The sequence below is a fragment of the Bombina bombina genome, chromosome 8, assembly GCF_027579735.1.
Source record: "Bombina bombina isolate aBomBom1 chromosome 8, aBomBom1.pri, whole genome shotgun sequence".
Lineage (NCBI taxonomy): Eukaryota > Metazoa > Chordata > Amphibia > Anura > Bombinatoridae > Bombina > Bombina bombina.
The window spans coordinates 301,592,287-301,611,517 of record NC_069506.1 but is presented as its reverse complement, the minus strand read 5'-3'; the positions used below and the strand labels follow the sequence as shown (position 1 = coordinate 301,611,517).

The window sequence follows — 19,231 nt, the reverse complement described above, 5'->3', positions numbered from 1 at the left end:
CTCTCCTGATGGATCCTGGCTACCAGCCTGGGGATGAGAGGAAACGGCGGGAATACATAAGCTAGTTTGAAGGTCCAAGGTGCTACTAGTGCATCTACTAGAGTCGCCTTGGGATCCCTGGATCTGGACCCGTAGCAAGGAACCTTGAAGTTCTGACGAGAGGCCATCAGATCCATGTCTGGAATGCCCCACAGTTGAGTGATTTGGGCAAAGATTTCCGGATGGAGTTCCCACTCCCCCGGATGCAATGTCTGACGACTCAGAAAATCCGCTTCCCAATTTTCCACTCCTGGGATGTGGATTGCAGACAGGTGGCAGGAGCGAGTCTCCGCCCATTGAATGATTTTGGCCACTTCTTCCATCGCCAGGGAACTCCTTGTTCCCCCCTGATGGTTGATGTACGCAACAGTCGTCATGTTGTCTGATTGAAACCGTATGAACTTGGCCTTCGCTAGCTGAGGCCAAGCCTTGAGAGCATTGAATATCGCTCTCAGTTCCAGAATATTTATCGGTAGAAGAGATTCTTCCCGAGACCAAAGACCCTGAGCTTTCAGGGATCCCCAGACCGCGCCCCAGCCCATCAGACTGGCGTCGGTCGTGACAATGACCCACTCTGGTCTGCGGAAGGTCATCCCTTGTGACAGGTTGTCCAGGGACAGCCACCAACGGAGTGAGTCTCTGGTCCTCTGATTTACTTGTATCTTCGGAGACAAGTCTGTATAGTCCCCATTCCACTGACTGAGCGTGCACAGTTGTAATGGTCTTAGATGAATGCGCGCAAAAGGAACTATGTCCATTGCCGCTACCATCAAACCTATTACTTCCATGCACTGCGCTATGGAAGGAAGAGGAACGGAATGAAGTGTCCGACAAGAGTTTAGAAGTTTTGTTTTTCTGGCCTCTGTCAGAAAAATCCTCATTTCTAAGGAGTCTATTATTGTTCCCAAGAAGGGAACCCTTGTCGACGGAGATAGAGAACTCTTTTCCACGTTCACTTTCCATCCGTGAGATCTGAGAAAGGCCAGGACTATGTCCGTGTGAGCCTTTGCTTGAGGAAGGGACGACGCTTGAATCAGAATGTCGTCCAAGTAAGGTACTACTGCAATGCCCCTTGGTCTTAGCACCGCTAGAAGGGACCCTAGTACCTTTGTGAAAATCCTTGGAGCAGTGGCTAATCCGAAAGGAAGCGCCACGAACTGGTAATGCTTGTCCAGGAATGCAAACCTTAGGAACCGATGATGTTCCTTGTGGATAGGAATATGTAGATACGCATCCTTTAAATCCACCGTGGTCATGAATTGACCTTCCTGGATGGAAGGAAGAATTGTTCGAATGGTTTCCATTTTGAACGATGGAACCTTGAGAAACTTGTTTAGGATCTTGAGATCTAAGATTGGTCTGAACGTTCCCTCTTTTTTGGGAACTATGAACAGATTGGAGTAGAACCCCATCCCTTGTTCTCCTAATGGAACAGGATGAATCACTCCCATTTTTAGCAGGTCTTCTACACAATGCAAGAATGCCTGTCTTTTTATGTGGTCTGAAGACAATTGAGACCTGTGGAACCTCCCCCTTGGGGGAAGCCCCTTGAATTCCAGAAGATAACCTTGGGAGACTATTTCTAGCGCCCAAGGATCCAGAACATCTCTTGCCCAAGCCTGAGCGAAGAGAGAGAGTCTGCCCCCCACCAGATCCGGTCCCGGATCGGGGGCCAACATTTCATGCTGTCTTGGTAGCAGTGGCAGGTTTCTTGGCCTGCTTTCCCTTGTTCCAGCCTTGCATTGGTCTCCAGGCTGGCTTGGCTTGAGAAGTATTACCCTCTTGCTTAGAGGACGTAGCACTTGGGGCTGGTCCGTTTCTACGAAAGGGACGAAAATTAGGTTTATTTTTGGCCTTGAAAGACCTATCCTGAGGAAGGGCGTGGCCCTTACCCCCAGTGATATCAGAGATAATCTCTTTCAAGTCAGGGCCAAACAGCGCTTTCCCCTTGAAAGGAATGTTAAGTAGTTTGTTCTTGGAAGACGCATCCGCTGACCAAGATTTCAACCAAAGCGCTCTGCGCGCCACAATAGCAAACCCAGAATTTTTCGCCGCTAACCTAGCCAATTGCAAAGTGGCGTCTATGGTGAAAGAATTAGCCAATTTGAGAGCACGGATTCTGTCCATAATCTCCTCATAAGGAGGAGAATCACTATCGATCGCCTTTACTAGTTCATCGAACCAGAAACACGCGGCTGTAGTGACAGGGACAATGCATGAAATTGGTTGTAGAAGGTAACCTTGCTGAACAAACATCTTTTTAAGCAAACCTTCTAATTTTTTATCCATAGGATCTTTGAAAGCACAACTATCTTCTATGGGTATAGTGGTGCGTTTGTTTAAAGTAGAAACCGCTCCCTCGACCTTGGGGACTGTCTGCCATAAGTCCTTTCTGGGGTCGACCATAGGAAACAATTTTTTAAATATGGGGGGAGGGACGAAAGGTATACCGGGCCTTTCCCATTCTTTATTTACAATGTCCGCCACCCGCTTGGGTATAGGAAAAGCTTCTGGGAGCCCCGGGACCTCTAGGAACTTGTCCATTTTACATAGTTTCTCTGGGATGATCAAATTCTCACAATCATCCAGAGTGGATAATACCTCCTTAAGCAGAGCGCGGAGATGTTCCAACTTAAATTTAAATGTAATCACATCGGGTTCAGCTTGTTGAGAAATTTTCCCTGAATCTGAAATTTCTCCCTCAGACAAAACCTCCCTGGCCCCCTCAGACTGGTGTAGGGGCATTTCAGAACCATTATCATCAGCGTCCTCATGCTCTTCAGTATCTAAAACAGAGCAGTCGCGCTTACGCTGATAAGTGGGCATTTTGGCTAAAATGTTTTTGATAGAATTATCCATTACAGCCGTTAATTGTTGCATAGTAAGGAGTATTGGCGCGCTAGATGTACTAGGGGCCTCCTGAGTGGGCAAGACTCGTGTAGACGAAGGAGGGAATGATGCAGTACCATGCTTACTCCCCTCACTTGAGGAATCATCTTGGGCATCATTTTCATTGTCACATAAATCACATTTATTTAAATGAGAAGGAACCCTGGCTTCCCCACATTCAGAACACAGTCTATCTGGTAGTTCAGACATGTTAAACAGGCATAAACTTGATAACAAAGTACAAAAAACTATTTAAAATAAAACCGTTACTGTCACTTTAAATTTTAAACTGAACACACTATTACTGCAATTGCGAAAAAGTATGAAGGAATTGTTCAAAATTCACCACAGTGTCTTAAAGCCTTAAAAGTATTGCACACCAAATTTGGAAGCTTTAACCCTTAAAATAACGGAACCGGAGCCGTTTTTAACTTTAACCCCTTTACAGTCCCTGGTATCTGCTTTGCTGAGACCCAACCAAGCCCAAAGGGGAATACGATACCAAATGATGCCTTCAGAAAGTCTTTTCTATGTATCAGAGCTCCTCACACATGCGACTGCATGTCATGCCTCTCAAAAACAAGTGCGCAATACCGGCGCGAAAATGAGGCTCTGCCTATGATTAGGGAAAGCCCCTAAAGAATAAGGTGTCTAAAACAGTGCCTGCCGATATTATTTTACCAAAATACCCAGATTAAATGATTCCTCAAGGCTAAATATGTGTAATATATGAATCGATTTAGCCCAGAAAAAGTCTACAGTCTTAATAAGCCCTTGTGAAGCCCTTATTTACTTTCTGAATAAACATGGCTTACCGGATCCCATAGGGAAAATGACAGCTTCCAGCATTACATCGTCTTGTTAGAATGTGTCATACCTCAAGCAGCAAAAGACTGCTCACTGTTCCCCCAACTGAAGTTAATTCCTCTCAACAGTCCTGTGTGGAACAGCCATGGATTTTAGTAACGGTTGCTAAAATCATTTTCCTCTTACAAACAGAAATCTTCATCTCTTTTCTGTTTCAGAGTAAATAGTACATACCAGCACTATTTTAAAATAACAAACTCTTGATTGAATAATAAAAACTACAGTTAAACACTAAAAAACTCTAAGCCATCTCCGTGGAGATGTTGCCTGTACAACGGCAAAGAGAATGACTGGGGTAGGCGGAGCCTAGGAGGGATCATGTGACCAGCTTTGCTGGGCTCTTTGCCATTTCCTGTTGGGGAAGAGAATATCCCACAAGTAAGGATGACGCCGTGGACCGGACACACCTATGTTGGAGAAACATGCATTTTCAAACAACTTTCCAATTAACTTATATTTGTTTTGTTCCCTTGATGTCCATTATTGAAAAGCAATCATAGGTAGGCTCAGGAGCTGCTGATTGGTGCCTAAACATGTATGCCTCATGTTATTGGCTCATCCATGTGCATTTCTTCAACTAAGGATACCAAGAGAATGAAGCTATTTGACAATAGAAGTGAATTGGAATGTTGTTTAAAAATGTATTCTCTATCTGAATCATGAAAGGAACAAACAATCTGGGTTTCATGTCCCTTTAAGCTCAAATTTATAGTTTTCGTTTATTTTACAGAAAATGGAAAGATAGAGCTAAGGCCAATCTTTATTGCCATATGCAGCTAAGCACCACATCGCCAAAGCACCTACTAGCAATTTGGAATCCTTCACTGTGAGTTGCAATGTTCTACAGAGAAATGTCCCGTAGTAAAATAGACTAACTTAGCTCCTTCAAAAGCAATTGTGCAGGAAATGTCCTCTACTGTAAACTGGCTTATACAAAATGCGCAAGGTCAGGTATATGCTGATCCACAAACAGTGAACACTACGGTTATTATAAAACTTAAACATTGGAAAACATTTCTGATTTTGTAACCACTTTAAAAACAATAGTAATAAATGCAATAACAGTTTATTGAATATTTTTCCACACTTTATTTTAGCAAGAAATCTTAGCTTTCTGGGTTTCTTTTATATAATTTTAGCTTGGGACTAACAAAAATGTATGGCTATTTTTTGCATTTAATCTTCACCCATGAGTGGCTCATTTAGGCTGACAGCAGCAAAATGCTATTAAAAGTGGGTAAAAAAAAATAAAATGTATGCTTACCTGATAAATTTCTCTCTTTCCAGACATGGAGAGTCCACAACGTCATTCCAATTACTAGTGGGATATTCAACTCCTGGCCAGCAGGAGGCGGCAAAGAGCACCCCAGCAAAGTTGTTAAGTGTAACTTCCCTTACCCATAATACCCAGTCATTCAGCTGAAGGAAAATGACAAAAAGAAGAAACACAAGGGTGAAAAGGTGCCTGTGATTTACTAAAAAAACTGCCAAATTATAATTAAGAGGGTGGGGTCGTGGACTCCATGTCCGGAAACAAAGAAATTTATCAGGTAAGCATACATTTTGTTTTCTTTCCTTTGACATGGAGAGTAAACAAAATTATTCCAATTACTACTGGGAACCAATACCCAAGCTAGAGGACACGGAATGAACAACGAGGGAAAAAAATGGCAGGAGGACCTAAACAGAAGGCACCACCGCTTTTCTCCCAAAAGAAGCCTTGGCCGAGGCAAAAAGTATAAAATTTGTAGGATTTGGAAAATGTATGCAGAGAGGACCATGATGCCGCCTTGCAAATCTATTCCACAGAAGCTTCATTTTTGAAAGCCCAAGAGGAGAACCCTAGTGGAATGAGCCGTAAGTCTCTCAGGAGGCTGCTGTCCAGCAGTCTCATAAGCCAAACGAATCAAACTTCTCAACCAGAGAGACAGTAGTAGAAGTGGCCTTCTGACCCTTATGCTTTCCAGAGAAAACAACAAACAGGGCAGAGATTGCCAAAAATCTTTAGTAGCTTGTAAGTAAAATTTTAGAGCCCGCACAACATCCAAGTTACGCAAAAAAGACGTTCCTTTTGAGAAGGAAGGATTAGGACAAAAAAAGGGGAACAACAATTTCTTGATTAATGTTTCGATCCGACACCACCTTAGGGAGAAACCCCAATTTAGTGTGAAGGACCGCCTTATCAGCATGAAAAATAAGGTACGGGGAATCCCACTGCAGAGCTGCAAGTGGAAGAAATAGCAACAAGAAACAAAACCTTCCAGGATAACAATTTTATATCAACAACATGCATCCGCTCAAACGGAGCCTGCTGCAAAACTTTAAGAACTAAATTAACACAGGCCTGATTCTAACTAGGTCCTGTACGAAGGCTTGAACATCTGGTAAGTCGACCAGACATTTGTGCAAAACTATACTTAATGCAGAAATCTGACCCTTTAGGGTACTGACCGATAAACCCTTCTCCAGGCCATCCTGAAGAAAAGAAAATCCGGGAATCCTCACCTGGCTCCAGGAAAACCCCTTAGATTTGCACCAATAAAGATATTTACGCCATATATTATAGTAAATCTTGCGAGTAACAGGTTTCCGATCCTGAATCATAGTTTCAAAGACTGCTTCATAAAAAACACGTCTAGACAGAATTAGGCGTTTAATCTCCAAACCGTCCGCTTCAGAGAATTTAGGTTTGGATGGAGGAAAGGACCCTGAAGAAGGTCCTTACTCTGAGGTAACCTCCAAGGAGGTAGGGATGACATCCTTACTAGATCAGCGAACTAGATCCTGTAAGGCCATGCAGGAGATATTAGGATCACTGATGCTCTTTCCTGCTTGATATAAGCAATGACTCGTGGAAGGAGAGCAAACAGAGGAAACAGATATGCCAGAGAAAACCTCCAAGGAACCGCTAGAGCATCTATCAGAATGGCTTGAGGATCTCTTGACCTTGAGCCGTACTTTAGAACCTTGGCGTTTTGGCGGGACGCCATCAGATCCAAGTCTGGAACCCCCCACTAGAGGGTTTTCTGAGAGAACACTTACAGATGGAGAGCACACTCCCCGGGATGAAAAGAATGTCTGCTCAGAAAATCCACCTCCCAGTTGTCCAATCCTGGAATGTGGATGGCAAATACACATTCGTGGGCTGCCGCCCACTGCAGAATGTGCGTCACCTCCTTCATGGCTAAGGGACTCAGAGTCCCTCCCTGGTGGTTGATGTAAGCCACTGAGCTGATGTTGTCCAACTGAAATCTGATAAACCAGACCAAAGACAGTTGAGGCAATGCTGATAGGGCATAGAAGATAGCTCCCAACTCAAAGATGTTTATGTTTATGGGAAGAGAGGACTCTTCCCAAGACCACAGGCCCTGAGCCTTTAAAGGACCCCAAACAGCTCCCCAGCCTAACAGGCTGGCGTCTGTAGTCATAATTTCCCAGGAAGGTCTCTGGAAGCAAGTGCCCGAGACAGATGTTTCAGTGACACCCACCACAAGAGAGCCAATGTTAGAGGGTCCCAATTTATCCTCTGTGATAAATCTGAATGGTCTCCATTCCATTGACGGAACATACAAAGTTGCAGCGGACATAGATGGAACCTAGCAAAAGGAACGATGTCCATGGATGCCACCATCAGACCAATTACTTTTGCATTGAGCCACAGATGGATGGAAAGCAGATTGGAGAGAAATACAGGAAGCAAGAATTTTGTTTTTTCTGACCTACGTCAGGAAAATCTTCATGGACAGGGAATCTATTATAGTCCCTAGAAAACACACCTTGGTAGATGGAACTAGAGAACTCTTTTCCAAATTCACCTTCCGCCCATGGGAACGTAGAAAAGACAACAGAATCTCTGTATGAGATTGGGCTGGTTGAAAAGATGACACCTGTACTAAGATGTTGTCTAGGTAAGGCGCCACAGCACTGCCAATAGCGCCCCCAGAACCTATGTGAATATTCTAGGAGCCGTGGCAAGGCCAAATAGAAGTGCAACAAATTGGAAGTGCTTGTCTAGACAGGCAAACCTCAGATACTGATGGTGTTCCCTGTGAATGGGAACATAAAGGTATGTGTCCTTTAGGTCTATGGTGGTCATAAACTGACCTTCCTGTACCAAAGGAAGAATGGAACCAATAGTTTCCTCCTTTTCGAGAGCCACAAATAGATTTGAATAGAATCCTAGACCCTGTTCTCTTAGGGGGACTGGAACATTAACTCCCAGGGAGTATAGGTCCTTTACACAGCTTAAGAAGGCCTCCTTTATGTGGTTTAAGGATAGTCTTGACAGAAGAAATCTACCCCTTGGAGGGCAAGACTTTAACCCCATTCTGTAGCCCTGGGATACTATGTCCACCACCCAAGGATCTGGGACATCGCGTATCCTGTTTTGACGAAAAAGAGAAAGCCTGCCCTCCACCTGATCCACACTGGAATCGGGGGTGGAACCTTTATGCTGATTTGGAGTCAGCAGAAGGCTTCTTCTGTTTTCCTTTGTTCCTGGGCTGGTTGGATTTCCAAGTGGATTGGTCAGGGTTGGAAGAGGAGGATAAAGACTTTTGTCCCTTAAAGTTACGAAACTTCTAGGTCTATTCTTCTTGTCCTGAGGTAGGAAAGATCACTTTCCACCCGTAATCTCTGAAATTATCTCTGCCAGACCAGGTCCGGTCAGAGTCTTTCCCTTATAAGGTAAAGCCAAAAGCTTAGCCTTAGAAGAGACGTCGGCAGACCAAGATTTTAACCACAGAGCTCTGCGTGCTAGTACAGTGAAACTAGACATCTTGGCTCCCAGTCAAAATATCTGCATGTTGGCATCGCAGATAAAAGGCACTGGCCAATTTGAGAGCCTTGATCCTTTCTTGGATCTCCTCTACCGTAGTTTCCTCAGTAATAAGATCTGACAAGGCATCACACCAATAGGATGCAGTAACCGCAACCGTAGCAATACTCGCTGCAAGTTGCCACTATAATCCTTGATGGATGTACATATTTTTTAAGCAAGCTTCTAGCTTCTTATCCATTGGACCCTTAAAAGAGCAACTATACTCTATAGGAATAGTAGTTCTCTTGGCAAGAGTAGAAATTACTCCTTCAACTTATGGAACCGTGCACCATGAGTTGTGAAGAGTCAGCAACAGGAAACTTCTTAAAAAAAAGGGGAAGGGTAAAAGGGAACCCCTGGTTTATCCCATTCCTGAGCAATAATTTCATACATCTTCCTTGTGACAGGAAAAACCTCCTCAGAAGATGGAGAATCAAACTCTATCCAATTTAGAAGACTGTGGGGTTGACCACAACCGAAGGCTGTGTCATCTAAAGTAGCTAACCGGAGGTGTTCAAGTTTAAATCTGAAATTAACCTCTTCAGATTCTGAAGATTTATCTGCTAGAGTGTCAGAGTCTGAGATCTCACCTTCAGAAGCTACTGAAGCATTCGCGTCAGACATCTGAGAAAGATTAGCTAATGCAGTCCTAGAGTCAGAAGCCTTAGTATCAGGCACATGTTTAAATTTTCTCCTATGCTTACCTGATGAAGGGAAATCCGACAAAGCCGCAGTTACTGCAGAATAAATCTGCATAGCAAAATCCCCAGGTAAATAAACACCACCAGGTGGATGAGAGGACACAGAAGGCACAGTATGAGAAAACATTAAAGCTTAGGACGTTTGAGGAGAAAGCTGAGGCATGTCACGTACAACATTATCCTGAGAGACACTAGGCTCAGAAGAGAGTAATTTGTCTTTAAATTTTAAAGTCTTTGCTAAGCAGGAGGAAAAAAAACTGCATTAGTAAGACAATCTGAGCCTCTAAACATAGTAGGCATTTATAAACAGACAGACTGTTCTAATTCTGGGTCCATGATAACAGAATAAACTACAAGCAAATCAGAAAAAATAGTTATCAAAAATAAAAACTGTTTATACTTTGTGCTGTATAACAGAGTAAAAAATAAAATAAAGGTCAGAAACACTCTAGTAGTTTCCTCAGTAATATTGCCTGACCTCCTACCGGACAGATTAAATCCCCACTAGTAGTTGGGAGAGATACCCTCCAGCAGCAGAAGAATCAACCTCTTCAAAGACCATCTGTAAATCCGACAAAGACCCGCTATGCAGATTGCTTTATAAGCTTCGTTCCGATAAATTGGAAGTATGAAGAGTCACGTGAGCGGGTCTGAAATGACTGCGCCACCAAAAGTGTGCGAACAAGAAGAAAAACAAATTATGCTTACCTGATTATTTACTTTTCTTCTGATGGAAAGAGTCCACAGCTGCATTCATTACTTTTGGGAATTCAGAACCTGGCCACCAGGACGAGGAAAAGACACCCCAGTCAAAGGCTTAAATACTCCCACTCCCCTCATCCCCCAGTCATTCTGCCGAGGAATAAGGAACAGTAGAAAAAATATCCGGATGAAAAGGTGCCAGAAGAACAAAAATGAGATGCCCCACATAAAAACACGAGCGGGGAGCTGTGGACTCTTTCCATCTGAAGAAAAGAGATTTATCAGGTATGCATAATTTATGTTTTTCTTCATAAATGGAAAGAGTCAACAGTTGCATTCATTACTTTTGGGAAAACAATACCCAAGCTATAGTGGATACTGAATGCTAAAACGGGAGGGTACAAGAGGCGGCCTATTCTGCGGGCACTAGGCCTAAAAAACCCCTACCAAACAAAATCCTGCTTCGTCTGAAGCCGAGAACAACCTTTTGAAAAAAGGAAAAAGGCCCAAGGACACTGACTGCGGGAACTATTTGCGACTGAGCCAAAAGCCTCCAGGAGACCCCGTCGCCCAGCAGTCTGTCTCCAAACACACCCCTTACTATAGAAAGGGAACAAACTACCGTATTCTTCCACAAAGAAAAAAAGACACAGAGAAAATAAGCATAAGGAACTCCAGAAAAAAAAAACCTAAAAAAGGGCACAACAAGTGCTTAAACAGAGCAAAAACCTGAGAAACCGGGTCAGGCTAACATAGGCCCAACCAGTCTTGTAGAAACAAGGGGAGGCAATGTCCTGACCCCAGAGATACAGAAAGCACGGACTAAGGCCGGGAGTCGGAACAGAGAAGAGAATCTTCCCCTAACAGTGCAACCGCACTCTAGTTAAGACGACCGATGATGAAGGTCCCCTGAGTCGTAAAAAGGTAGCTCTGAATATCTAAATTTTCAGAACCGAACCTCATGCAGCAAGCTTTAGAAAGGTGAACATCTGACGTACAACCCCTGGAGACAAAACACTGCACGTTGCCATCATAGAAAATGACACAGAAACGTAATACTTGCAGGGCAAGTAAAGAGCAGCTGAAATAGGATCTACAGGCTGCTAAGCATCCACCAACCAGTGGACAACGTCACAGGCTATCTAAGAGCCGCCAGTCCTTCCCACAGATCTTTGAGCGTGGAGAAAAACAGAAGCTCAAAGAGGCTCACCGTACCTTGAATGACCCGAGGAAGATTAGCAGAGCAACAGATCACAGATCCTGCTCCAAACACCGGACCAGCCCAAGCGACAGGCATGACTGATAGACCGGGGAACAGAAAGACCCCAACCACAGGCCCCCAGGGAGAGGCAATAATTGGGGGTGGGGGGGTGGGGAGACTCACCCACTCCAACATAGCCAACCCAATCCACTCCCCCAATAAGTCACTCCCAAGTAGAACCCCCTAGGACCTGGAACAGAAAAAGTGCAATAGATCCTTAGGAAGACCTGTCACAACTCTCCTAGACAGTCTCTACATGGAGATTTCAATTGCCAACAATTGGAACAGAGCATTCCATAGAGCAGCAGACTGCTGTCCCTCACAGAAACAAAAGCTACCTGTTCCAACCTCCTACACACAGGGCAGGACAATGACCTTCCAGAGAGAGGAAACCCCAACTCTTAAGGAAGACAAGCTACCCCCTCAAAGGGGAGGTCACAGATAAGAACAGCGCAAATGCCCCAAGACATGACGTCATAGACTGATCAAAACACGGACCAAATGAAAAATCATCCAGACACCACTGTTGAATCCACAGAGAACCCCTCACCCCCTATGAAAAGGAGCACACTATGTCCGAAGGACAAGTCAGGCCTTAAAGTTTAAAACCAGGACCCGAAGGTGGATATGAACTTAGCCCTACTGCTTGCATAGTCTCCATGAAAAAACTGGGGCGTCCCGAACCAGTCCGCAGGCTCATAAGTCTCTTAAGAAAACTGCCACAGCAGGATTCAAACTCCAAGCCTACAGTTTGCTAGGCCGGAACTAATCCCTTAGGCCACTTAGTCCTGCGGGCCCTGGACCCGAGACCCAGATCGCCTTAAAGTGAAGGTCCATTTTGATGGATTAGTGCCCGGTTTTTAATAAACCTATTAAAAACAAGGGCACTTTAATTTATCAAAATTGACATTTCACTGTTTTCTTCAAAAACTTACCTTTTAATCCTGGCAGCCGCTCCAGCACTTCCTCCGCCCGTCGCAAGCGGTCTTCGCGGGTCCAAAATGATGAATCCAGCTTCCTCCAATCACAGCATTGCATCAGGCCCAGATTCCCCCGGGCCTGATGAACGACACCCTCAGGGAACACAAGATAACCCCCCGTCTGAAGAAAAACAGACCTCACAGGGGAAAATAACCGAGCTAACCCAGAGAACGGGTACAGGACTCACTTGTAATTCCAAGCCCAAAGGGAAGAGAAACACGGTGCTAGGCAGCGACAAAGTCACGCCATCACTCAAGAGCTCCAGGCCCTAAGGACAACTAACAAGAAGTCCAAGACTAAGGGAATGATAAAAAGAGAACGGAGTCACCCGAAAGAGAGGCGAAAAAGGCTAGTCTCCATAATCCTTACAGACTAACTTTCCGGAGGACCACACCCAAGGAAGAAGAATGCAGAGCATCCCGAACCCTGGTAGAAACATCCCTTAAGCAAACGCTTGGAAAAGGAGACAACACCGCCTATCGTCCCCGATATGGAAACGACTAACTCTCGGAAATAGACAAAGCCGCATGGCCCTCACATCCTAAATAAAATTAAAATGATGATATGGCAGTAGTGGGATCTGAACCCACGCCTCCGAAGAGACTGGAGCCTTATCCATTACCTAAGACCGCTCGGCCAGGCTACCTAGCTCAAAGCAGCCAGAAACCCGGACGAAGCCAAAAGCCTCGACTCGAAGGAAGAGAACCTCTAAAAGGAACAAGTCCTAAAAGGACACTCCCAAACAGACCTTAAAAAGGCAAGACCGCCAAGAACCGGCAGCATGAAGGACCTAAATCCTCCAAACCTTCAACCCACAACGGGAAGGAAAACTAGTCCCCGCAAAAATCGGAAACAGAGCATCTCGCAGCGGATCTCAATGGAGACCTGGCCGACTAGATTGACAGGATAATGAGGACTAATCCATCCCCTATGCCCCTAAGCAAACCACGAACCATCAAGTCCTCTCAGGATGCTAGCTGAAACTTGTAAAAAACACTAGTCATATTGTGAGCACTAGGCACCCTCACCGGACCAGGCAGGCATAAAAGGCGCCACGTGACTGAACTAGGCCTCAAAGACAGAAGGATTTGTACTCAGTCAGAACCAGCCTGAAACCAAGGGCCCCAGCACTGTAAAGGCCACAAAGTCTCCCCCGAGATGGTGGGATAGACAACAAACATAGGACTAGCACGTCCTAACTCAAACTTTTGCAAAAGTAAACAGTGTGACCACAAAATCGTGAGTATCAATTCCAGAGAAGAAAGTTCCCGAAGGAAATTATTACGACAACATGAGCTCTAAACCAAAGAAATTCTATCCTCACCGGATTAAATAAAAGATCAGGAAACCCGTAGGTTATCGCTCAGGAAGAACGGACACACCAGCAAGACCATCCCAACAGGAATCCAAATCTTCCAAGCTCAGAACTGGAAACGGATACTCAAATAACAAAAAGACTATAAGAAGATTACCTCATCCCCTTATGTCTAATCAAGCAAGCCAGTCGAAGAGGAAGACTGAGAAATCCCCCCATTAAGAGTGGGATCCTCCAGCAACGCCAAAACGTGCCTCAGTAGAACACGAAGGCGCGCCAGTCTAACATTAAAGGCACAACATACCTCCACCAGGGGAAAAAAGAAAAAAAAAAAAAAAAACGGCCCCAAAGGTTGACCCCCTAAGGCCTATGGGGCAGACGCTCCCCCAGACGGCTGAACTGGACCAGGCGATCCCACGTCTGACGAGCCCCGGTTAACGGAACATTGACAATATCTTAAGCACACTCCCGGGGGGTGCAGATGCGCCAGCGCCAAAGATATGGCCATGCGGAACCGTGTCGTAACCTCTGATGGGAACAGGCCACTTTCCATAGAAGGATAAGCAGCATTTGGGTTACCTGCATGCGTAGTAAGAGATGGTGGTAGGGAACTCGTGGGAAATGGAATCACCAGAGGCGGATTGCTCAGCAGGCCGGATTCCCAGATCTCGAGGAACAGAGCACTCTAAAACGGCATTCGGAACATAACTGATGGGCATGTATCACCCGGGCAAATTCATATTTTTTGTAAGAATCCTCCATAACTGGGATATCGATTAAAAAATGGACCAATAAGTAAAAACTAAACAGCACCTTACACCCCCAATGGCTGGGACACTCATCACCTCCTGAGAACCAGACACCAGCAGAACAGAATTTCTCCGTCGCCACACGGTCAGGAATTGCGGAAATGGAGAGCTAAAAATGTGACCACGCCCAGTAACAGCGTAAACCGCGCAGTCGATGAAAAAAAGCGCATCCAACCGTAAAGGCTGCGTCACTAGACAGACCGTTATGTTCAAAATTAGCCATGAGCCAAAGTATCACTACACAGTAGCAGACAGAATCCCATAAACATGATTAAAAAAAACCCTGCTCAATAACCTCCTTAGGAGATATTAACGCTCGATTCCAAGATACAAAAGGAGTCTCACTGAGACCCTATGTTAAGGTTATCCCCAAAAAGTTGTAGCCCCTCTCAGATAAACAGTTGTGATTACAATACATCCATGATGAAAATAAAATGAAACAATCTTACCAGAATCTACGCCGTGGAACAGGAACACGGCCCTTCAAGTGTGACATATAGTAGCGTCGCTTATGCCATGGACTTGAGAGAAGCAGGCAGCGAAACTGGTCAACGCTGATTGCTTGTGGAGCTGTTAATATGAGTCGGGATAGTTTCGCAGAAAGACTCTCCCTGCATCTCTGGACTCTTTCACCCATGCTCTCACGGAGAGACTGACAGGACTACTTAAAACTCCAGTCCCATGCCGAAGAGTACTACCCTTTATAAGAGACTATTGAAAACTTCCGACATTTCTCTGCCAACCTCCTGGGAGGAAAGGAAATGAATGACTGGGGGATGAGGGAAGTGGGAGGAGTATTTAAGCCTTTGGCTGGGGAGTCTTTGCCTCCTCCTGGTGGCCAGGTTCTGAATTCCCAAAAGTAATGAATGCAGCTGTGGACTCTTTCCATTTATGAAGAAAACAGCTATGAATGAACAGCTGAATAAAGCCGATATCTCAAAAGTCCTCCAAACCCCTGGTTATCCGTAAACCGTTAGGAGAGGTCTACCTCATCCCCAACTGCTGTTTTTTAAAACTGCAGTCAAATGTTGATAGCCTGCATTAAATAAAGAAAATCCCTTAGCCCAGTCTATCTTCTCATTCTGTGTCCCACATAAACTGCTGTTTTAGCCTTCATTATTTAGGAACACATAAAAAGTTCAAACATCTGTCCACAATATGAATCCTTAAGTAGAAAGGATTACTATGTCCCCAAAGGATCCAAATGAGGATTAACCTCTTAAGTGTGCGGTCCTCCAGTACCTAGAAGGCAAAGGCACTTACCTTAGATCCTGGAGGACAGATGCTGCTCTTAGGTGTGGCAGGTACTTTACTCCCTGTCATGGACCTGTAGGAAAATAAACAGTTAAAATAAAAGCAAGGACTTCCTCGACGCCTTTTAACTGCTTAAAAGCCACCACTACAGTTACTGAAGAGATTGACATGGACACAGCTAAAACCGCAATCCTTGCAGGGAAAAGTACCCATAAAAGGATTAAAATCTTCAGACACCAACTTCGCACAACCTCCATTGACAGAGGCAAACAGAATGACTGGGGTTTATGGGTAAGGGACGTTACACTTAAAAGCTTTGCTGGGGTGCTCTTTGCCTCCTCCTGCTGGCCAGGAGTTGAATATCCCACTAGTAATTGGAATGACGTTGTGGACTCTACATGTCATAGGAAAGAAAAATGTTTTAATGGTCATAATTCCAGCTGACGAGTCACTTTACAAGTTAGCATTCTTTCTTCTTGTGATCTTATAAATGTGGGAAAAAGCAACTATTTTCTGATAAAACTGGAAGCTGCAGAACCCTCCTAAACAAATTAAAATAGGGTTGCAAATATGTTAAACCTGTAAACCTTTAATTCAAATATTTAAGATAATGTACATAATTACCAATAAAACAACAGAGTTCCAGTATTCTGTGAATATTTTCTACAACCAGATTTAGACAGATAATGGGGAAGCCAGCAAAGTTTGTCCATATTCCCAAACTGTTGGCCTTTTGTATAGCAGTATCCATATATTTTTCATAATGTATTGTCCTTGTTTATAACAGCTATACACTGAATATTTTATCAATCGGTCCTGTGCCTTTGAGCTGTGTGGATTTACATAGATTTATAGGACAGGCAATGAGAGAAACACAACATGCCTTACCTTCAGACTCTGTAATTGCAGGGAAGGTTTTCACCTGTATAGGCCGGATGGGCATGCCTTCTTTTATTGGATTTTCCTCACTCTCTTCTGAACTCACTTGGACATCTCCCTGAGACTCTGAGAAGGATGAAGTAAACTGATCCATATCAGCATGCTGTTCCTGGAACAGTTCATCTGTACCATAAATAAAAAGGACATCACAAATTACATTCTACTGAATTCTAGAAATGAATCTTAAATTTTTCGTTTTTTTGGGGGGGGGGTTGTAAAAGAAATTTAATTACTTCTTGGGGTACGGGATCTTGGTACATTTGCAAACCATAGGAAACATTTATTGAACGCTAACATACTTTGCTACAAGCAGAAAAAAAGCCAATGATCACTTTAAAACCCGTTGAAGGATGTGTACGTGTTTTTGCCCATAAGCCTTAAGATTGTGCTTAAAAGCAAAGGCCTAGTTTCCATTGATGTGGTAAACTTTGGAAAACAAATTATGCTTACCTGATAATTTTCTTTTATTCAGATGGAGAGAGTCCACAGCTGCATTCATTACTTTTGGGAATTAAGAACCTGGCCACCAGGAGGAGGCACAGACACCCCAGCCAAAGGCTTAAATACTACTCCCATTCCCCTTATCCCCCAGTCATTCTGCCGAGGAACAAGGAACAGTAGAAGAAACATCAGGGTGAAAAGGTGCCAGAAGAACAAAAATCACAGCCATCCCCATAAAAACATTGGGGGGTTGAGCTGTGGACTCTGTTTTTCCTTCATAAATGGAAAGAGTCCACAGCTGCATTCATTACTTTTGGGAAAATAATACCCAAGCTATAGAGGACACTGAAAGCTAAAAACGGGAGGGTACAAAAGGCGGCCCATTCTGAAGGCACCAACATAAAACCACAACACCAGAAAAAAATTCCACTTTGTCCGAAGCAAGAAAACATTTGAAAAGAAAAAAACACAGCCCCAAGGACACTGACCCACGGATAGTCCACAAGCCGAACTAGAGCCCGCAAAGGGATGCAACTGAGCCAACACTCCTCCAGAAGATACCATCGCCCAAAGGACGAACCTCAACCACAAACTCCTTCATAGAAAGGGAGACAACGGAAAACTCCCAAAAGGAGAGGATATGGAGGAATAATAAGGATTCCCAGAAAACCTTAAACAAGGCGCAATAAAATCCAAATAAGTGTGGAACCCAAAAAGCAAACCACGCTCACAGGGACCACCAAGGTTTCCCGAAACAAGGGAAGGCAACGCCCAGACCCCGACGGCACTGAACCACAAGGTTGGACCGGGAAACAGAACAGAGAAGCAAACTTCTCTGTAAAAAAATCAGAGCAATTGCCTCGAACAAACGACTGAAACCAAAGTCCCAAGTCAAAATATTCTCACCAACATGTGCGATAACCCCAGAGAAGATGCCTCTGAGCACTAAACACAACAGTCATACCAAGATGACAAAAAAAAAAAGAGAAACACTTGCAGGCAAGAAAAAAAGGTAGCCGAAGATAGAGTAACATCCAGAACCTCCAACAAAGGCTCTCCAGACCTCCACAAACCGAGGAGACACCACTCATCTCAGATCCTAGGACCAGACCAAGCAACAGGACTAAAGGACAAGGGAACAGAAGGGCCCAAACCACCAGCCCCCATAGAAAGAAAGGGCGGAAAGGATGACCCCAGACACCCCAACAGAGCTCGGAAACATTCCAAAAGCAGCTACAAACAGATACTTCCAAGGAAGATCCCCATAGAGATAGGTAGAAAAGGCAGAAGTCTTATGAATGTAGCCTGACACTCTATGGCAGACTCCACATAGCACCCCCAACGGGCACTCCAAAGGAGAACCTATAAAGATAAGCGGAACTATGCGGTCCAGAAAAATCAGACAGAAAGAAAAGAACAATCCCAGAAAGAGAATCACCCTCTTAAGAGGACAACCTGTCCCCCCTCCTATACACAGGGTAACATCTTCCAGAGAGAGAAAACCTCATCTCTAAAGAAAGCAAAACAACCCACTTCAAGGGAAGGGGGTCAGACAATTGAAGGGGGTCAGACAATTGAAGGGGGTCAGACAATTGAAGGGGGTCAGACAATTGAAGGGGGTCAGACAAGGGAAGGGGGTCAGACAAGGGAAGGGGGTCAGACAAGGGAAGGGGGTCAGACAAGGGAAGGGGGTCAGACAAGGGAAGGGGGTCAGACAAGGGAAGGGGGTCAGACAAGGGAAGGGGGTCAGACAAGGGAAGGGGGTCAGACAAGGGAAGGGGGTCAGACAAGGGAAGGGGGTCAGACAAGGGAAGGGGGTCAGACAAGGGAAGGGGGTCAGACAAGGGAAGGGGGTAAGACAAGGGCGGCGCACACGCTCACAAGGCCAAGCCGGTAATAGAACCGAACGAAAATCAACCAGGCGCCCTCAAGAACAAGACAGGCCACAAGGAGCTTAAGCACACAGAGCTCCTGGCCCAGCTGCTAGCAGCACAACTGTTAAGACCATATGAAATAGTCCACGTTCCCTGGAAAATAAGGGCTTCCGGACCAGACCTTAGAAATTGAATTTCCTAAAAGAAGCCCTAGCCCCAGAATTGTGTAGACAAACATTACCCCAGGGAACACCATACCCCATCTGAAGAAAAAACAGACTACACCGAGAAATAAGACCAACCCGTAGAACGGGTCAAAGTCTCACAAAAAAAAAAAAAA

The 19,231-nt window shown here is 44.7% G+C and overlaps 1 protein-coding gene across 1 annotated transcript in view; it reads right to left on the bottom strand.

Annotated features, from left to right (window-relative positions):
* LOC128639020 (amyloid beta precursor like protein 2) overlaps positions 1 to 19,231 on the bottom strand; it is a 101,241-nt gene that overhangs the window by 39,028 nt on the left and 42,982 nt on the right. The window contains exon 6 of the mRNA XM_053691160.1: positions 16,526 to 16,699. Within this exon, the coding sequence (XP_053547135.1) occupies positions 16,526 to 16,699 (174 nt within the window). The remainder of the gene's footprint in view (positions 1 to 16,525; positions 16,700 to 19,231) is intronic.